The sequence below is a fragment of the Mercenaria mercenaria genome, chromosome 17 (assembly GCF_021730395.1).
Source record: "Mercenaria mercenaria strain notata chromosome 17, MADL_Memer_1, whole genome shotgun sequence".
Taxonomy (NCBI): domain Eukaryota; kingdom Metazoa; phylum Mollusca; class Bivalvia; order Venerida; family Veneridae; genus Mercenaria; species Mercenaria mercenaria.
Window position 1 is genome coordinate 14,561,448 of NC_069377.1, and position 17,274 is coordinate 14,578,721.

The 17,274-nt window shown below is 34.5% G+C and overlaps 1 protein-coding gene across 1 annotated transcript; it reads right to left on the reverse strand.

Annotated features, from left to right (window-relative positions):
• Window positions 1-1,579: 1,579 nt before the first annotated feature.
• On the reverse strand, window positions 1,580-9,126 carry LOC123536126 (uncharacterized). The gene is made up of 3 exons (XM_045318958.2): window positions 9,018-9,126; window positions 7,378-7,512; window positions 1,580-3,992 (listed from the first exon to the last, which is right to left on the reverse strand). The coding sequence occupies exons 1-3, from the start codon at window positions 9,070-9,072 to the stop codon at window positions 3,718-3,720; spliced, it is 465 nt and encodes a 154-aa protein (XP_045174893.2). The 5' UTR covers window positions 9,073-9,126; the 3' UTR covers window positions 1,580-3,717.
• Window positions 9,127-17,274: the final 8,148 nt, after the last annotated feature.

Consider the following 17,274-nt stretch of genomic DNA (forward strand, 5'->3'; position numbering starts at 1 on the left):
TGTTGAATAACATTCTTTATACAATGTATATTGCATTGACCCTCAGTCAAATATTTTTGAGATTTGTGCGACAAAAACTTTTAAAGGTCAACAGAGTGAAATCCAAACAACACCCAAGAAGGATCAACGATGCCCAATGAACAATTCTGTAAAATAATTATACAAGAGCTGTCACAGGAGACAGCGCACTCGACTATTTCGATGCTGGATAGTGATATTGGGCACATCTGAGGAAGCTGTTACTCTCACTGGATCGAGTCTTAAATGACTCAAATATGGATGATATTCTAAGTAAAAAGGGGATATAACTCATAAAATTACTGAGTTACTGACCTTGTGTCATATGAAGAGGATGATGAACTGGAAAAACTAACTTAAATTTTAATCAAATTCATTAAGTAATGACAAAGATATAGTGCACCACAATTAACCTAAAATTCTAAGTAAAAAGGGGCATTAATTCATGAAATATTGGTGCAAGAGTCATGGCCCTTGTATGACATGATGTGGGTGATGTGGTACAACTAATCTAAGTTTGAATCAAATCCATAGGTAATAACAGAGATAAAGTGTAAGTGCATCAAAAATTTAACCTGACATTTTAAGCAAAAAGGGGGATAATTAAAAAAAGATATTGGTGCATGAGTTATTGTCCTTATGTCATATGATGTGGATGATGATGTGGTACAACTGTTTAAACTTTGAATCAAATCTGTTTGTTAATAACAGAGATAGTGTGAATGTGCATAAAAACTTCAACCTGAAATTTTAAGTAAAACGCGGGACAACTCATAAAATACAGAGATCATAGTTATGGCCCTTGTGTCAAATGATGTAGGTGATGATGATGAACAATTATCTTAAGTTTGAATCAAATCCCTTCTGAAATAACAGATATAGTGAAAATGCATCAAAATTAACATAAAATTCAAAGTAAAAAGGGGGCATAATTCATGAAAATTAGGTGCCAGAGTTATGGACCTTTTGTTATATCATGTGGGTGATGATGTGGAACAACTGTTTTAAGTTTGAAATAAATCCATTTAGTAACAATTGAGATATGACCCTTGTGCCCTATGATATGGGTGATGATGAGGAATAACTATTTTAAGTTTGAAGCAAATCGATCCAGTAATAACAAAGAGAAAGTGCGTCAAAACTTTAACCAAGGTGGGGACACGGAAGGCCGCCGACGCCGGGTCGAGTAGGATAGGTCTCCATACTTCGTATAGTAGAGCTAAAAATCGTGCCATCAGTGGTTGAGATTTTTAAGGTTTACCCTTTTGGTTGCCATGGTAACCTGAATTCTGCCTGGATAACCTAGATTTAAAGAAGTCTGAAAGGGGACCTCTCAAGCTACATTACTGCGTAATTTGGTTGTAACCGACTTGGTGGTTTATGAAATGTTCTTTAAAATCTATTAATGTGGATAACAGATAGATGGACAATGAACACTTTAAAATCCCAAAAGCTCACCATGAGCACTTCCTACTAAGGTGACCTAAAACGTTATTGCATTTTTCTATGAAAATGTTTATACTGCTCACAACAAAACAATAAAAGGAAAATTAACATCATATAGAAATATACAGTCTTTATTTATGATATAAAAAATGTATAGATTACATGTACAGATTTTACAAAGATATGTACAGAATGATACGAAATGATGAAATTACTGGAATGATGAAGGTAAGATAAAAATGACTGATTAAATGAACAAATGACAAATTATTATAAAACAACTCACAAAGCAAATAGAATGTCTCTATCTGAATATTGATATGTATTTCTATCTTCCTGATACAGAGTAAAATCTTGACATTATATAAGCAACATAATTGTACAACATTTATTCTGCATATGTTTTCAGTGTCTAGGTAAAGATTTTTATTACCAAAATGAACAGTCAATGAATTGAAAAAAAAAACATTCTGCAGAGGAAATCCTTTATATCTAAATATTAATGTCTACTTGTGCCCATATCAAACTGAAATAACTTTTATATTAAAAGGTATGTCCAAATGCAATTTGTAAATTTCTCTTGTGATACAATGTCAGTGTTGAGCTAGACATGCCCAAAAATAACTGGGCATCCATACAATAAATTAAGAAACGAAAAAAGGTCAATGTCTCAATAAAATAGTCAATACTATTGCCCAAAGTCAAAGGTCAGATGGCTGCCAGGCAATTCATTAAGTTTTGACTAATGGCCGTTAAGCCATTCATTAACTTTTTTATATGTATAGAAACAAATTTTCATATCGTTTCCTTCAAGATTTGACTTCAGCCCAGAAAAATTTAGTATTGAACTATACAGCAGTCAGCAGTTATCTTGTTTGTTTGGGTTCAATTTTGTGGATCAACTATACCACAAAATCCATAATTTCACAGAAAGATGAGGCTTAATTTTAGTGACAAGTGTTCTAAAAAATCAATTTTAATTTGCAATCAAGCATTTTGTCTATTTAAACAGAATACGAAATCTCTATAACTGACATTAAACCTTTTTGATATAGCTTCCCTGTTTACTAAGTTTATATATAAGAAATAGAAATGCTTTAGTATCCATCTTTTTTGCAAATCATCATTAAATGATTCATTTTGATACTTTCTGTCTGTTAATTATTTTTCAATTTACTTTTCTGTTTGCTTCTTCAAAACATACAGCTAAAGACCTGATATTTACAAACCTGGAATGTATATGGTAGTATCTACATAATGTGTACTGTATGAAGGACTGCGTATCCCTGCATATTACTACATTATCACAATGACTTTAAAAATATACAAAATTTTACAAAATGTTCTTAGAACAAAAGATTTGATACTATATTTTTCTTAAAAGAAAACTATCCTAGCGTAAAGAAATTAAACAATTATAAGAGGTGCTGATTTGTACTTTAAATTTGAATGATTTTAACGAAACTTAAGTAAATGAACAATGTGAAGTCCTTAATCACCATCATTTAATAAACCACTGATGAAGTCTAACTAAGTCATTCTCAATAATGCATTGAGCTGAAATATAAAGAACTTTAAAAAGAGAAAATAAAATTCAAAACGAATGTCAGCATACCAAAATTTTCAACATCTAATAGAACAGCCAAAAATACCCGCCCATGTTCAATTGCAATTCACCTTCCGATAATACCGTTCCTGTATTTTATTTAAATATTGCAGGAAAAAGCAGTCATGTCCACTCAGTTTGGACCTTTACCATCAGAGAAACTATATTTACAAACATGTAGCTATGAGTTAATTATAAGTTTGAAATTTTGGTGACCAATTTTGAAAGAATTTTTCGAACAATGCCATTTGGTAACTGGCTAGAGATTTGCTTTGCATGAAGTCTCAGAATGATCAACTAATATCAATTTAGTCTTTTTTTTTTCAGTTTAAATATGCAGCATTGAAATATAATTTTATGAATAATTTTAAACTGTTAAAATTCAGTAAATATAAAATAACCTGATCACATAAAAAAGAAACTCAAATGTTAAAATTCCACTCTATGACCAGTTCAAAATTGGTCATGTATTGATGTACTTCATATTAATGTTTTATGGGGTTTTTTTTATGTATTAAATATTTTCTTCCTTCCGAATCTGGAAGACCGCAGTTATTGCATATATTCTTTTTCTTTTTTCGAAACAGTTTGGTTAGTTCTTCAGGCTCATCTGTTTGTGAAGGATTTAAGTCAAAGTCACTGTTATTTTAAATCAGCACTTTCCTCGCCAACAGCAGTACTGAAAAACAAAGGGAAATCACTGGAACAACTTTTCCAAACAAACTGTTTGCGGAGTTACATCCATTCCAATCATTACAAAAACAGTACATCATGTTTGAATCTGTAGTTTGTGTTGGGTTCCAGAAATCATTCTTGCGTGAAGGTTCGCAGTAACCATGGCGACGTAGAACAGGCATCCTGAGCCGATGGAAGGCTGATTTCATCAGATTGTTCTCACATTCTCTAATAATCTTCTCCTCACCTGAAATAACAGACAGTTTCTTGTAATGTTTCAATATCATGATGAATTAGTTCAGTTTTATTTCAGTTTTAATTAAAATGTAGAACAATTTACCATCAATCTTTATTTAATAGTATTTAGTTCCCTCATATCAAGGACTTTAAGTAAACTCAAGTCCTTTACAACACTACAGTAAAGAAAATGAAGACAGAGTACACAACTATTAAAAAGTATTATTTAACTTGAAGGCCCTATATCAGAAAAGATAAGATATATAATATTAACAACGTTATGTTATATGAAATTCTTAGAAAGGTACGTATTAAACATATTGCTATGTCAGTTACAAATAGGCAGAAATAGCGTCTATTGATTTATTTTTTTAGTTTAAACATATTTTATTTCAAACATATGTGCATATTACAATTTACAATTTACAATATTGTTATCATACATGCTGAAAAAGGATTAGATCCGAAAGCTAAGCTTATAAAGGTCTTCTCCTAAATTTATTTTTTTCATATGTACAATAAAACAATGATCACTCAATGTCCTAAGGAGATGAGCATAATGCTTGAGATATCTGAGATTAAATGGAGCGATCAAAACATATAAAGAAAACATCAGGGGACCACATCAAAAGTTTGAGCAAGCCCTGGTACTCAAATTATTGGTGCTTATAAACAAGTGATTTTCTCTGTATACAAAATAACTAAGACACCTTTGAAAACATTTCTGCATGATGATGTATGAATAATATAATGTTTATTAAACCAGAAGTCGCTCACCTGACCCTGACCTTTTGACCATGAATATATGTATGACACACTAAAAAACATAAAACAGGTCATGTGCCCCCATTTGAATAAATATGTAAAAGGACCTTACAATGCCACCAACCAAATTAAATGAAAATCAGTAGTACCTAGCAGTTCATGGGGAAAAAATCCTTTATAGATATTTAAGTGACGCCCCCCCCCCCCTCCCCCCACCCCACCATTTGAATCAATATAACAGAGGACCTTATAAAAACAAGACCTGTCTGATGACAGCGCGCTCGACTTTTCTCAGTTCTTTACTCTGAATTAGAGCTTTGCCAGTAAAAACTTTAACCAAAAAATTCTAAGTTAAAAAGAGGCATAACTCTGTCAAAATTCAAATCAGTGTTATGGGGATTGTTCCTCCTGGTGCAGACTTTGATAGTAAATATTTAGTTCAAGTTTCAAGTCTAAAGTTTTGATAGTAACAGAAATATTTGACTTTATCAAATACTTTAACCGAAAGATTCCAAGTTAAAAAGGGGCATAACTCTGTCAAAATTCAAATCAGTGTTATGGGGATTGTTCCTCCTGGTGTAGACTTTGATAGTAAATAATCATCATAAGTTTCAAGTCAAAAGCTTTAATAGTAACAGAGATATTTGACTTTATCAAAAACTTTAACCAACGGCGACGCTGGGGCGAGTGTAATAGCTCTATTTTTTCTTTGAAAAGTTGAGCTAACAAGAGCAAACTGTAAGACAGCCAATGCTCTACTATTCGAACTGTTGTCCCAGAAGCGGGAATATTACCCTAAAGGTTAAAATATATGTCAGAGTTATGGGACTTGATGCTATGACTTAGATTTATAAACTCAAAGAAATGTTTGAAGCTTTGGTTCCATATTTGCATTAGTTTTTGAGATAGATACTTGCATGAAAAACTTTAACCGGGATTTTCTAAGTCCAAAAGGGGGCATAATTTGGCCAAATTTTCAAACAAATATATATATCAGAGTTAAGAGTTATGGGACTTGATGCTATCACCTAGTTTTAGCCCCGAAGACACATATGGAGTTTCAAATCAATATCTGCATTAGTTTTGGAGATAGTAACCTCCATGCAAAACTTTAACCCGGATTTTCTATCTAGTCCAAAAGGGGGCATAATTTGGCCAAAATACATGTCAGAGTTATTGGACTTGACCCAATGAGGCTGGTTATTGACCTAGAAAAAGAAAAATTAAGTTTCAAGGCTATATGTCTTTAAATTATAGCTATACGGACTTGCATGCAAAACTTTAACCAAGGTGTGATGCCGATGCCAGGGTGAGTAGTATATAGCTTGGACTATTCTTCTAATAGTCAAGCTAATACTACGTACAGCCAAAGTTGATGAAGATCGATGGATCCAACATGCACTTCTGAGAAGTTGTTTGAAGGTATTTCTATTTTTAGCTCTAGTGGCTCAGAGAAAGGGCTATGTGTCCCCATCTGAAGAGAGAACCTTAAATAATGATTATAGACCAAATGTGATGAAGATCCATCAAACATTTCAGGAGAAGACATTGTTTATAAAGATTTCTATTTTTTAGCTCTCGTGGCTTCTAAGAGGGGCAGTGTGCCCCATCTGAACTAACTTGGGAGAAGATCTTGCCAGGATGCTACAGACCAAGCGTAGTGATTGTAATTCTGACCAGTTGTTAAGTTTCAGACGAGGAGATGTTTGCCTAAAAGGGCCTGAAATCATCATTACAAACATAATGTCTATCTGAAATCAAATTTTTTTATTGAGGAGGGCTGAGAACTTCATTCACACCGGAATTCTAAAAAGGGGGCATAATTCATGAATACCTGTACTAGATTTAAGGTCCTAATATTATATGATGTTGATTTAATTAATTCATTTAACATTGGAGCAAGAGTTTATAATGGCCCTTGTGTAATATGATGATGAGGAAGCATGAAGCAAATCCATCTCATAAATAAGATTGACAGACTGGCATCAATTTAAACCTTAACAAAGATGCAGACAACAACACACGGCGAGTACCTCAGTCCTGGTAGTTCTGCATGTGTATGGTCAAGCTAAGAACAGTATCGAGAAGCAAAATTAATAGAAATACTGAAAGAGGATCGAAGGAGCATAAACTGTTTCCTTTTTCTTCTGAAGATGGCTGTCTCTTACCATTAGGCCAAGCCTTATGTTAGGTTTGATAATAACAAGGGCAGTATGTAACAAGATACAGTAAAACTGAGATTCATGCCACTAATCCATATTTATAACAAAGGTCTCCTTAATTTTCTTATTGTCAAGCTAAAAAACTAAAAACTAAATATTTGTGTTACTGAACCAATATTACCAATAAAATTTGTGAAAAGAATAAAGATCCTTTGGAAGCATTGAACACAGCCAAGAAGAAAATATAGCAGATAATCACAGAATTTTGAACTTCACTGAAGAAAGTTTATTTTAAATGTTGTACTGATAAATGAATTTTAAGTCACATCAGTAAGTAAACTATGATAAATTAACTTTTTTTTGTATTTTCTGGTTTACGTCTGAAGTTCCTGAAAAATTTAGCACTAAAATCTAAAATTTAAGACAAGGCTATAGCAATAATGATGTAAGCAAACAACTGATAGTTACCATCTTCTTTTGTTATGACTTTTACGCAAAATTTTGAGTCACCACAGTCCCTCCATGGAAACATTCTCCATACAACACCATCAGCTCCGCAACCTCCCATTGCACTGAAACATCGATGGCACATGATAGCCTCCCCTGAAAACAAGCAAAAATTGATCACTAGACTTGTAAACCATTGACCACTACACATATAAACCATCTGGCTCAATACTAAAGACTTAAAGAATTGTACTAGTAACTCCTTGCTTGGCACTCAGGATTTAACCGGTAGAACCAAGAGGTAAATAATCACAGGTAAATATCTGTTGCTGGATTTTTAGTTTGTCACACAAGAGCTTTGTAGCTCATGTTACCTGTTGATTGTATGCGAATTCAATTAAAGCTTACATTGATCTTAAAACCATTTATAATATATTATTCTAAAATAAACTGATTCTAGGACATTTAGCAATGATGTTAGTATATAACGCCATATTAGCAACAAACTTCAAACAATTAATCCATATACACAAAATACAGTACTTAAAAGCACATTTATATTGAACAGGGCTTTTCATCTCTATATAACAGAGGCCGATATTCGGCCACTTCCCAATTGAAAATAAGGTCATTTTTTCCCAACTGTGGCAGTGTGTCCTTTATTTACATACCCCTTTTGCAGAAGGAAAAAAGGCCCTGTTTCAATAAAATGCTCTTTTCCCAAAATGAGCGGTTATAGCATATGAATTTCCAAAATTGAAAGGCCAGGGCCTCTTCCCAATTTCCTGATGAAAAGCCCTGTTGAATACCTGACCTCTAGACTCCAGTCTAGAGGTCTGGTAACTGCCCCCTATAGCCACTTCCATTATATTTGGACCATAGGTCTACCTGTACCATGTGGCTGGACATATGGCCGCCGTGTTGACAACCCGCTGTGATTTGACCGATATATATAATATAGGTGATATTTCTGCTATTTGAAATATTTCATTACATCAATCATAGTCAATAAATAACCTACAACCTTCTATATATTTCAACGATTCTTTAAAAATTTCATTTTGTCTCTGATAATAAAAAAAGTAATCTCACGCCATTTTGTCAACTAACAAAAGTGGATTGAGCCCAGTTAAGTTATGAAAACGACCACACGTGCCTGGAACCTAGCTCTTTCTTCCTGTAATGCAGCTTTTGTCGTTTTCATTGCCAAACCAGATTCAATCCACTTCTGGTGGGTGAAAAAATGGCATGAGAACTTATTATTACAACCAAGTTTTTTATGATCATCGGGAATTTTGAATATTTTAAAGAAGCAAGTTTAAGTTTTTTGATGGCTATATTTGCGAAGAACTTCAAATAGGAGAAATAATGGTCAAATCATAGCAAATAGTCATGGCAGTATTTATCTCCAGCCGCAGAGTATAGATCTGTGATCTGGACATGTTGGCAATTCATGAACAACTCTTATCACTCCAGTTATTTTACTCCAACATAGATTTTTGGATATGTTGTGAAAATTAACAGCATAAAATATATTCATTATGAGTCATGTATAAACATGGCCGACTTCCTCAAATATTTGAATTCTATTTAAAACAACACACCTGTATTTACAGGTGTGATTTCAACTTCACATCTTGACACACGTTAATCATACTTACCATATTTCAGAAGGGCGGAGAGAACTACCGAAATTATCACAAGTTTAACCCACATTTTCTATTCTCTTCTAGTCAAAATTACATTTTCTGTAACAAAAATTAAAGGTGTGTGTGTGTTGAGCTTGTTTACCCTCGCCACCGGTTAAGACCATATGGGCGAGCATAGCTTCAATTATATAACAACATTTTATAGGCTACGTGTAGAGTGTGTACCATAATTCACAGTCTAAAGTAGGTCAAAGTGACCTCCAGTGGACTGTGAATAAGATGGGAACTTAATCCCATACATTTATGATAAAAAACTATAGTTAGAAGAAAAGACTAACTTATTTCACCTCTTCATTTTTATGTGTGTCTTCTTTCATGTACCTCATATAGTGTGTCAAGGCATTTTGTTTTCCCCAATTTATACTATATTAATTATTAAGACATATTTTATATTTAAAACTATATTTATAAGTCTGACAGAGACAGCAAAGTCCTAAATTTATTGAAAAACTTCTGTTTGTTTACATTTTTCAGCCGAACCACGGTTTTGGCAGGCCAACGCTGATTGGTTAAAACCGCGTTGTCTGCTTTGTCGTGATTGGCTGTTCTAAAGTTGTTTACAAATCAAGTAGGTCAATCCGATTTTTCTGAAAAACCAGAAAAAACGAATTGAACCACCTGATTGTAACTGTAAATAGAAAATAAATCATTTTTGATGTTAAATAATATGTTTTTACATAAATCATAATCATTTTTATATACTGCCTCTGTCATTTTGCCTAAATTTTCTTTTTGGCATACTTAACTATTATCTGGACCTTATTATTACTGAATATTGATGATGACCATATAAGAATAACAATGTTGCCAGATATCACATTGAGATTCTAACAACTCTGGAAAATCTGAGTTGTAGGCTAAAACCCCATTTAGCTATCAGTAATGTCTGTATTGCCTGGTATGTGGTGAAACTGTCTTGTTGAACATATATAAGATAGTTTCACTCTTGAATGGGCTCATGATGACTTTTGCTCCATATTATTTACATTGAGCCCATTTCTGCAGTAAACTGCTAAAATTACTTATACTATATAAGAGACATAGTATATATTTATGTACAGTATGGAGACTTTTTTAACATATCAGGCAACATGTAGCTCCCTTCCTCCCATATAATTATTAATGGTCATCAATCAAACAATATTTAAGACAATGCCTTTCATGTGACCCTGTTTAAGATATGAATAATAAAAACAATCCAATATATAGAAAACACCGTTTCACGGCTTACTTTTTAGGGCCACTATTAAAAATATCAACATATATAAAATAATTACATTTGGCATATTTACAGATAAAACATAAGGGTCACATGATATGGCAACAATTAAAACCTACACTATTATAGTATATATATTCGTGTACACCATGGCGTCTGTACTGTATTGTAGGAGGGACAGGACAAGAAGCAACAAACATAGTTTTTTTGTTATTATTCTTTCTATAAGCTTATTACTGTCTTTATCTCCTTTGCTGAATCAGTCATAACAATTATAGCTGATTGGTAATTAGTAGAGTTCCAGGGGTGACCGGTTATATATAAATATGATGAAGCTCGACTATTCTTGCTAATATCTCGCTTGACCAATATATATTTTCCAGCTATCAGTATATGACCAAGAATGTCGACCGTTTAATCTTACCGTCTAACTATTTTTATTTTTTATTTAATTATAATATGATTTCGGGTTGATATCCAGCTATGCAGAGGGATGTAAGACAGTTCACACGATCCTTACATTCACCAGACATCAACCTTACTTTTTTAATATTACCCTTTAATAACAATCATTAAAATATATAAAATCACTATTCCATAGTTATATTGGTCTACTGACGCCGGAATAATACATGTAATTACCTTAACTTTTTGCTTTTTCAAAAAAAAGGACTTGTCGTCTTTAGCTATTACTCATAATTACCCAAACAACTGGGTCCTAAGTGCCATTTAACTATTTTAAAGTTTTTATTTAAAGAATATATGTAAAATATTGACAATCCAATGGATATCTATTATAAGTTAAATAGAATAAAATAGAATATACCAGCACCCCTATATCTGTACAGTTATTGTTATTATTCTGTGTTTACTGCTTACCCAACTTTGTGTTCTATATTATCAGATTCAAATAATGAATATCTGTCACAATCTTGTTAATATGTATTATCCTATTTAATTTTCATTTTTTCTTATTCCATTAAATTAATTACAATGGGGATGTACGGCAAGTCTGCACTCCCTCAAAAAACCCTCTTTGGGATTATATAGAAATATTAGTTATTTCTGACAATACTGACAAATTTTTTTTTTACACTCTGATGTTGTCAAGTATAAACCTCATTATTATTTAAATTTCTTATACATGTACTATTAATATTATTTTACTCTATAAAGTTATTATAGAATAATGCAATGCTTTATATAACCAGATCTTTTGGTTATATTGTGTATTTTACATTTCTTTCTTTTGTCAAGTATGAAAATCCAGTATAAATCTTACACTATTTTGTATTTGATATTTAAATAATAAAAAGAAACACATGTGGGAAGCAGAAAACCTTAATAATGTTTATGTTAGATTTTATCAGTTAATCTACAGTCTAGAATAAATTTTTCTAATGCTTTAAAGACAGCTACTCTATTAATTTTTGGTGGATCTAGTATGTTTTTTATTGTATAATTGAGGTCACAGAATGATAATGATTGTTTTAAAGCTTCTCTATTGGTGCCAAATTCACCACAGTCCAGTAACAGATGTTTAGTATCATATTTCACTCTACACTGGGCACAAACCGGTTCAATCTTCTTGATATATTGCCCGACACTCCCGGGCAACAGGTTTGTGCCCAGTCTCAGCCGTGTTATGGTCTTATCCACCTTTTTAACTTGTGAATAGACCATTGGACGGCTGAGCCCCACTGAAGTCTTAATGTGTTTATTTTTCGGTTCGCCTATAGAAACCGTTGCTTGCCATTTGGCAAGAATATAGGTTCGAATCCTGGAGTATACTTCAGTGGGTGAGAGGTCAATATGTTTAGTTACGCTGTCAAACACCAGTCCCGCCTTGGCCGCCAAGTCAGCTCTCTCATTGCCAGATATACCTATGTGTGCTGGACACCATACTATGGTAACCTCTAGGCCTGCGTTCAGGCCCTCATTATATAAATTAATTATTTCTGACAACAGTTCTGGCCTCGACTGACTATTATTTGATTTCAGTGAGGTCAGTGATGATAATGAATCCGAAAAGATGGCCACTTTGCTTGGTTTATTGGCCAAAATCCAGCACATAGCATTTTTAATGGCAAGGAGTTCTGCTGTATAGATGGATGTATTATTAGTTAACCTGTCGATTTGTTCGAAATTCATTGATGGTACTACAACAGCAGAAGCTACCTTGCCTGAATTCGGACATTTGGATCCATCTGTATATATATGAACATGACCTGAATATTTTTCGAAATAGATTTTTGTTTCTGTATTTGCGAATTGCGGCAAATCAGATTTGTTCACTTTTTCTGTTAATAGAATATCAACATCTGGCAATTTGAGAGTCCATGGCGGAACCACGGAGGGTCTGTGTTCGGCAACATTTACATCTCTTAGGCCACAATTATCAGCCAATTCCTGGGAATGAGCCCCAAATGGAAGACTGTGATTTTTGAACTTTGATTTAACAAAATAGCCTGTACCTAATAAGGTGTGTACTGGGTTATTAGTTTTAGAGGCCTTAATTCTGGTCCAATATTTTAGTGTTTGTTCCATTCTTCTTAGTTTCAGGGGAGGTATTCCTGCCTCTACCTCAAGGTCCTGTGCAGGGGTGGAGCTGAGGGCACCCAGGGCCAACCTCAGGGCATTGTTTTGGACTCTATCCAGCTTTTTGAGTAGAGTATTGCTAGCACCAGCATAGATTTGAGCACCATAATCTATTTTTGAACGTATAAGGGACTTATATAGTAGTAAAAGGCTATTTTTATCTGTTCCGAAATCTGTGCCTTTTAACATACGCATTACATTTAAGTCCTTCTGGCACCGTTTAACCAAATCTAATATATGTTGCTCGAATGTGAGTTTTTTATCCAATAGTACTCCTAAAAAACGAGCAACTTTAACGAATTTTATTGGTGTGCCGCCTAAATTAACGTTCAAAGTGTGCTGTATTTTGTTTCCGAAAAGAATAGCTACTGTTTTAGTTTCTGAAATTTTAAATCCCCAGTTTTTAGCCCATCCCCATAGTGAGTCCAAACCTGCCTGTGCATCCTGGGCTAGTTTGACCAAATTGGACCCTGATTTCCACGTTCCAGAATCATCTGCGAACTGGCTGATGACCATCCCAGAGTTTAGGAGGGTATCTGGGAGACCGTTGATTATAATAGAAAAGAGCAACGGTGAGAGGATCGAACCTTGGGGAGTTCCACGTTCAAGAGGTTCTTGATCCGAAAGTACCCCATCTACTCTAACAGAAATTTTCCTGCCCTCAAGGAAGGACCTTAAGTACTGGAAGCAGGCGCCTGTGATACCATATTCTTTAAGTTTATATAGTACTCCAAAATGCCACGTTAAATCAAAAGCTGCAGTTAAGTCCAAAAATATTGCAAGCACTGAACGTGATCTATTTTTGGCTTGGATCACATCGTGCTGCAAACGCGCAAGCTGATCCAAAGTGCTTCTTCCCTTTCTAAAGCCAGATTGAAAGGGGTTTATGATATTTTTTGATTCCAGAAAATGATCTAAACGTGCCTTTACCATCCCCTCCAGTAATTTCCCTGAGTGGGAAGTAAGACTAATTGGTCTATATGATTTAGGGTCGTTTTTATCTTTTCCATTTTTATGTAGTGGTATCACACACGCCTCCCTCCACACCGCTGGGTACACACCCCCCTGCCACACCCTGTTGTATAGTAACAACCATAACTCCAATATAGTATCGGGCAGGTGCTTAAACATTTGATAGGACAGGATATCCAGCCCCGCTGCAGAATCACGCCTTTTATTAATGCTATCTTTTAATTCCTGGAGAGTAAAAGGTAGATTTAAAGGGGTATCATTTTCCCCCGGCTCATATACTGTATTTCTGTGACGTGACTCGAAATCTGCCTGATATTGAAGGGTTTCTGGTAACATATTTGAGTCACTTGAGACCTGTTTGTAGTGCGTCACCAGAAACTGAGCCTTTTCAAGGGGAGTTTTTGCAATGTTGTTGTTTAGTTTTAATAGTGGTACAGGGTTGGAAGCTATGCCTTTAATTCTTTTAATTTTTTGCCAAAATATTTTTGCACTACATTTACTAGTTGATACATTTTCACAGAATTCCATCCAGTTTTGTTTTTTAGCTTCCAAGATGACCTGTTTGGTTTTATTTTCTGCTTGAGTCAAATTGTCCAGATTATCAGGACTAGGATTTCTTTTAAATTGATTTATTGCCTGTTTTCTTTCCTGTACCACATTTTTACAGGCATCATTCCACCACGGGACTGACCTGCCCTTTCTTGGACCAGAGGTAGAGACAGGAATAGATTTCTCAGCCATGTCCAGTATCTTTTTAGTTAAATTTGTAGTAAAGGTGTCAATATCATCACTGTAGACATCCTCAGGTTCAATACCTAAACACAGCTGATGAAAAGTAGACCAATCTGCCTTTTCATAATTATATTTAGTCCCATATTTCTGTTCTATATTTTCTTGTATTTTTGTATTTAATGATATATATAAGGGGAAGTGGTCTGATCCCATGTTATCATTAACTACTCCCCATGCCAATTGTGCCGAAATCTTGGGACTGGCCAAAGTGAGGTCAATACAGGAGAATATACCTCTACTTTTATCTAACCTTGTGGGAGTACCATCATTCATAATGACCAAACTATGATTTTCTGCCCAGTTCCAAATATCCCTACCCCTCTTATCTGTATAATTTGACCCCCAATTTTCATGATAAGCATTAAAATCACCTGTTATCACACAGTCTTGTAGATTGTTATCTTGAACAAGATGTTCTGTTATCTTGTTCAGTGATTCCAGGTTACCTCCCCTTGCATATAAATTGACCAGGAATAGAGGAGATCCTAATGTATATATTTTTATCAATTGAATTTCATAGACCACCTCCCCATCTTTGTCCCTGGGGCTGTCTACAGTGACCACCTCATAGTTAATTCCGTGCTTAATATATATTGCTAGTCCCCCAGCAATAACCCCTTTTCCTGTTTTTGGATTGGAATAATGTTTAAATTCTGAGTAGTATCCAGGAATAGTCCTAATACAATTACTAGTAAATTTTGTTTCCTGGACACATATTATATCAATATGATGGTTATTTTCTAGAAAAAGTTTTAATTCTGTATGTTTGACACTAGTCAAACCTTGTATATTAAAACTAATAATTTCTAAAGACTTAGACATGGTTGATGTTACCTCCCCCTACTTTATTACTTAATATTGTTCTAATGAATGGAGACTTAATCAATTTAGTAATTTGCTGTCTGCCACATTTTAGTTTTCTAGGGGTGCTAGGGATATTACATCCCCCACCGATCATGGCCGTGCCCCGGGTAGATGTAGCTCTAAATATGTTTTTTTTAATGATTTTTCTGTCTAGCACCTCTTCCTTATTTGATTCTAAATCCAAACCACTGATTAATTTATTTTGAATAAAAAAATGTAGCTTATTTTTTGCCGGTCTAGCTTTGCTTGCTATGATGTTTTTAATGATTTTAGTCAAATCGTCAATGGTAGTATGTTTTACTTTTTCTTGATGTTGAATTTTAAAATGGACAGATTTTTTTTGACCAGATAAGGGTGAAGTTTGTGCAGATCTGTCAACTACTATAGACTCCATTTTTGTTGGAGTTTCTTCAATAGCCACCAAACCAGAAATTGATAAATTACTATAATTTTCTGTTTTAACTTTACTTTTATTTTTTTGAGGAGAGGTGCTAGAGTTAAAAAGTGAGGAATGTAAGGAAACTATTGAGTCCTCATCTGTGATGTCGAACCCTCCGTCGTCACTGACGGTGGTATCCTTAGATCCCATAGAGACTGACGGAGAGTCCGGTACCTCAAATGGGACTTCACTATTTATCTCTATATTCTTATTTGTTGTTATTGTTTTTGGAGTTGAGATTTCTAATATATTTTGAACCTGATTTAAAGGTAAAATTAAAGGTGAAGGCCGGTACGCTTTTATTGACAATTGAGCGACATCTATTGGACAGGTGTAAGGGGACGCAACTCGAACTTTATTTGTACTAATAATTTTCGTACACAATAATGAAAATTGCTAGCAGAATGTATTTGACGTTTGGAACTCGAAGAATCACTGTAATGTTAATAGTTCTAGTTCTGTCTCACACGCTCAGCTATTAATTGACCATGAATGAATGAGCCCAGTTTAGTTATGAAAATGAATGGTCTATCCCCACATAAAGCCTCGGGACCTGATGAACTATCCCCACGCATCCTAAAAGAACTCCACCATGAGATTGCTCCTGTACTTGCCCATCTATACAGGTTATCTCTCGAATCTGGCCTAGTACCCAGTGATTGGAAAAAAGCCACTGTAGCCCCCGTATTTAAAAAAGGTCTCAAGTCTAAACCTAGTAACTATCGTCCAATTTCCCTAACTTGCATTGCTTCTAAACTCCTTGAACACATTGTTGTTTCCAATCTTATGACCTATTTTGACAAGCATAATCTACTTAGCCAGTTCCAGCATGGCTTTAGATCGGGTCACAGTTGTGAGACTCAGCTCATTAATTTCACTCAGGAACTTTACAATAACACTGAACAGGGTCAACAAACAGATGTTATTGTCATGGACTTCTCCAAGGCGTTTGACAAGGTCGATCACATAAGACTAATTTATAAACTACAAAGCCTTGGTGTCAACCCACAAATTACCAATTGGGTCAAATCTTCTCTGTCCAACCGATCCCAGAAAGTCGCTGTTGATGGTCATTTTTCCAGTGAACTTCCTGTACTGTCTGGAGTTCCCCAGGGGTCTGTTCTTGGGCCATGTCTCTTCCTGGTATATATCAATGACTTACCAGACTCGGTCAAATGTAACGCAAGAATGTTTGCAGATGACACCATAATATACCTTACCATCAACTCCATTTCAGATAGTGTATCTCTGCAACAAGACCTCACTAACTTAGAAACCTGGGAGAAGACATGGTCCATGGAATTCAACCCGGACAAGTGTGAAGT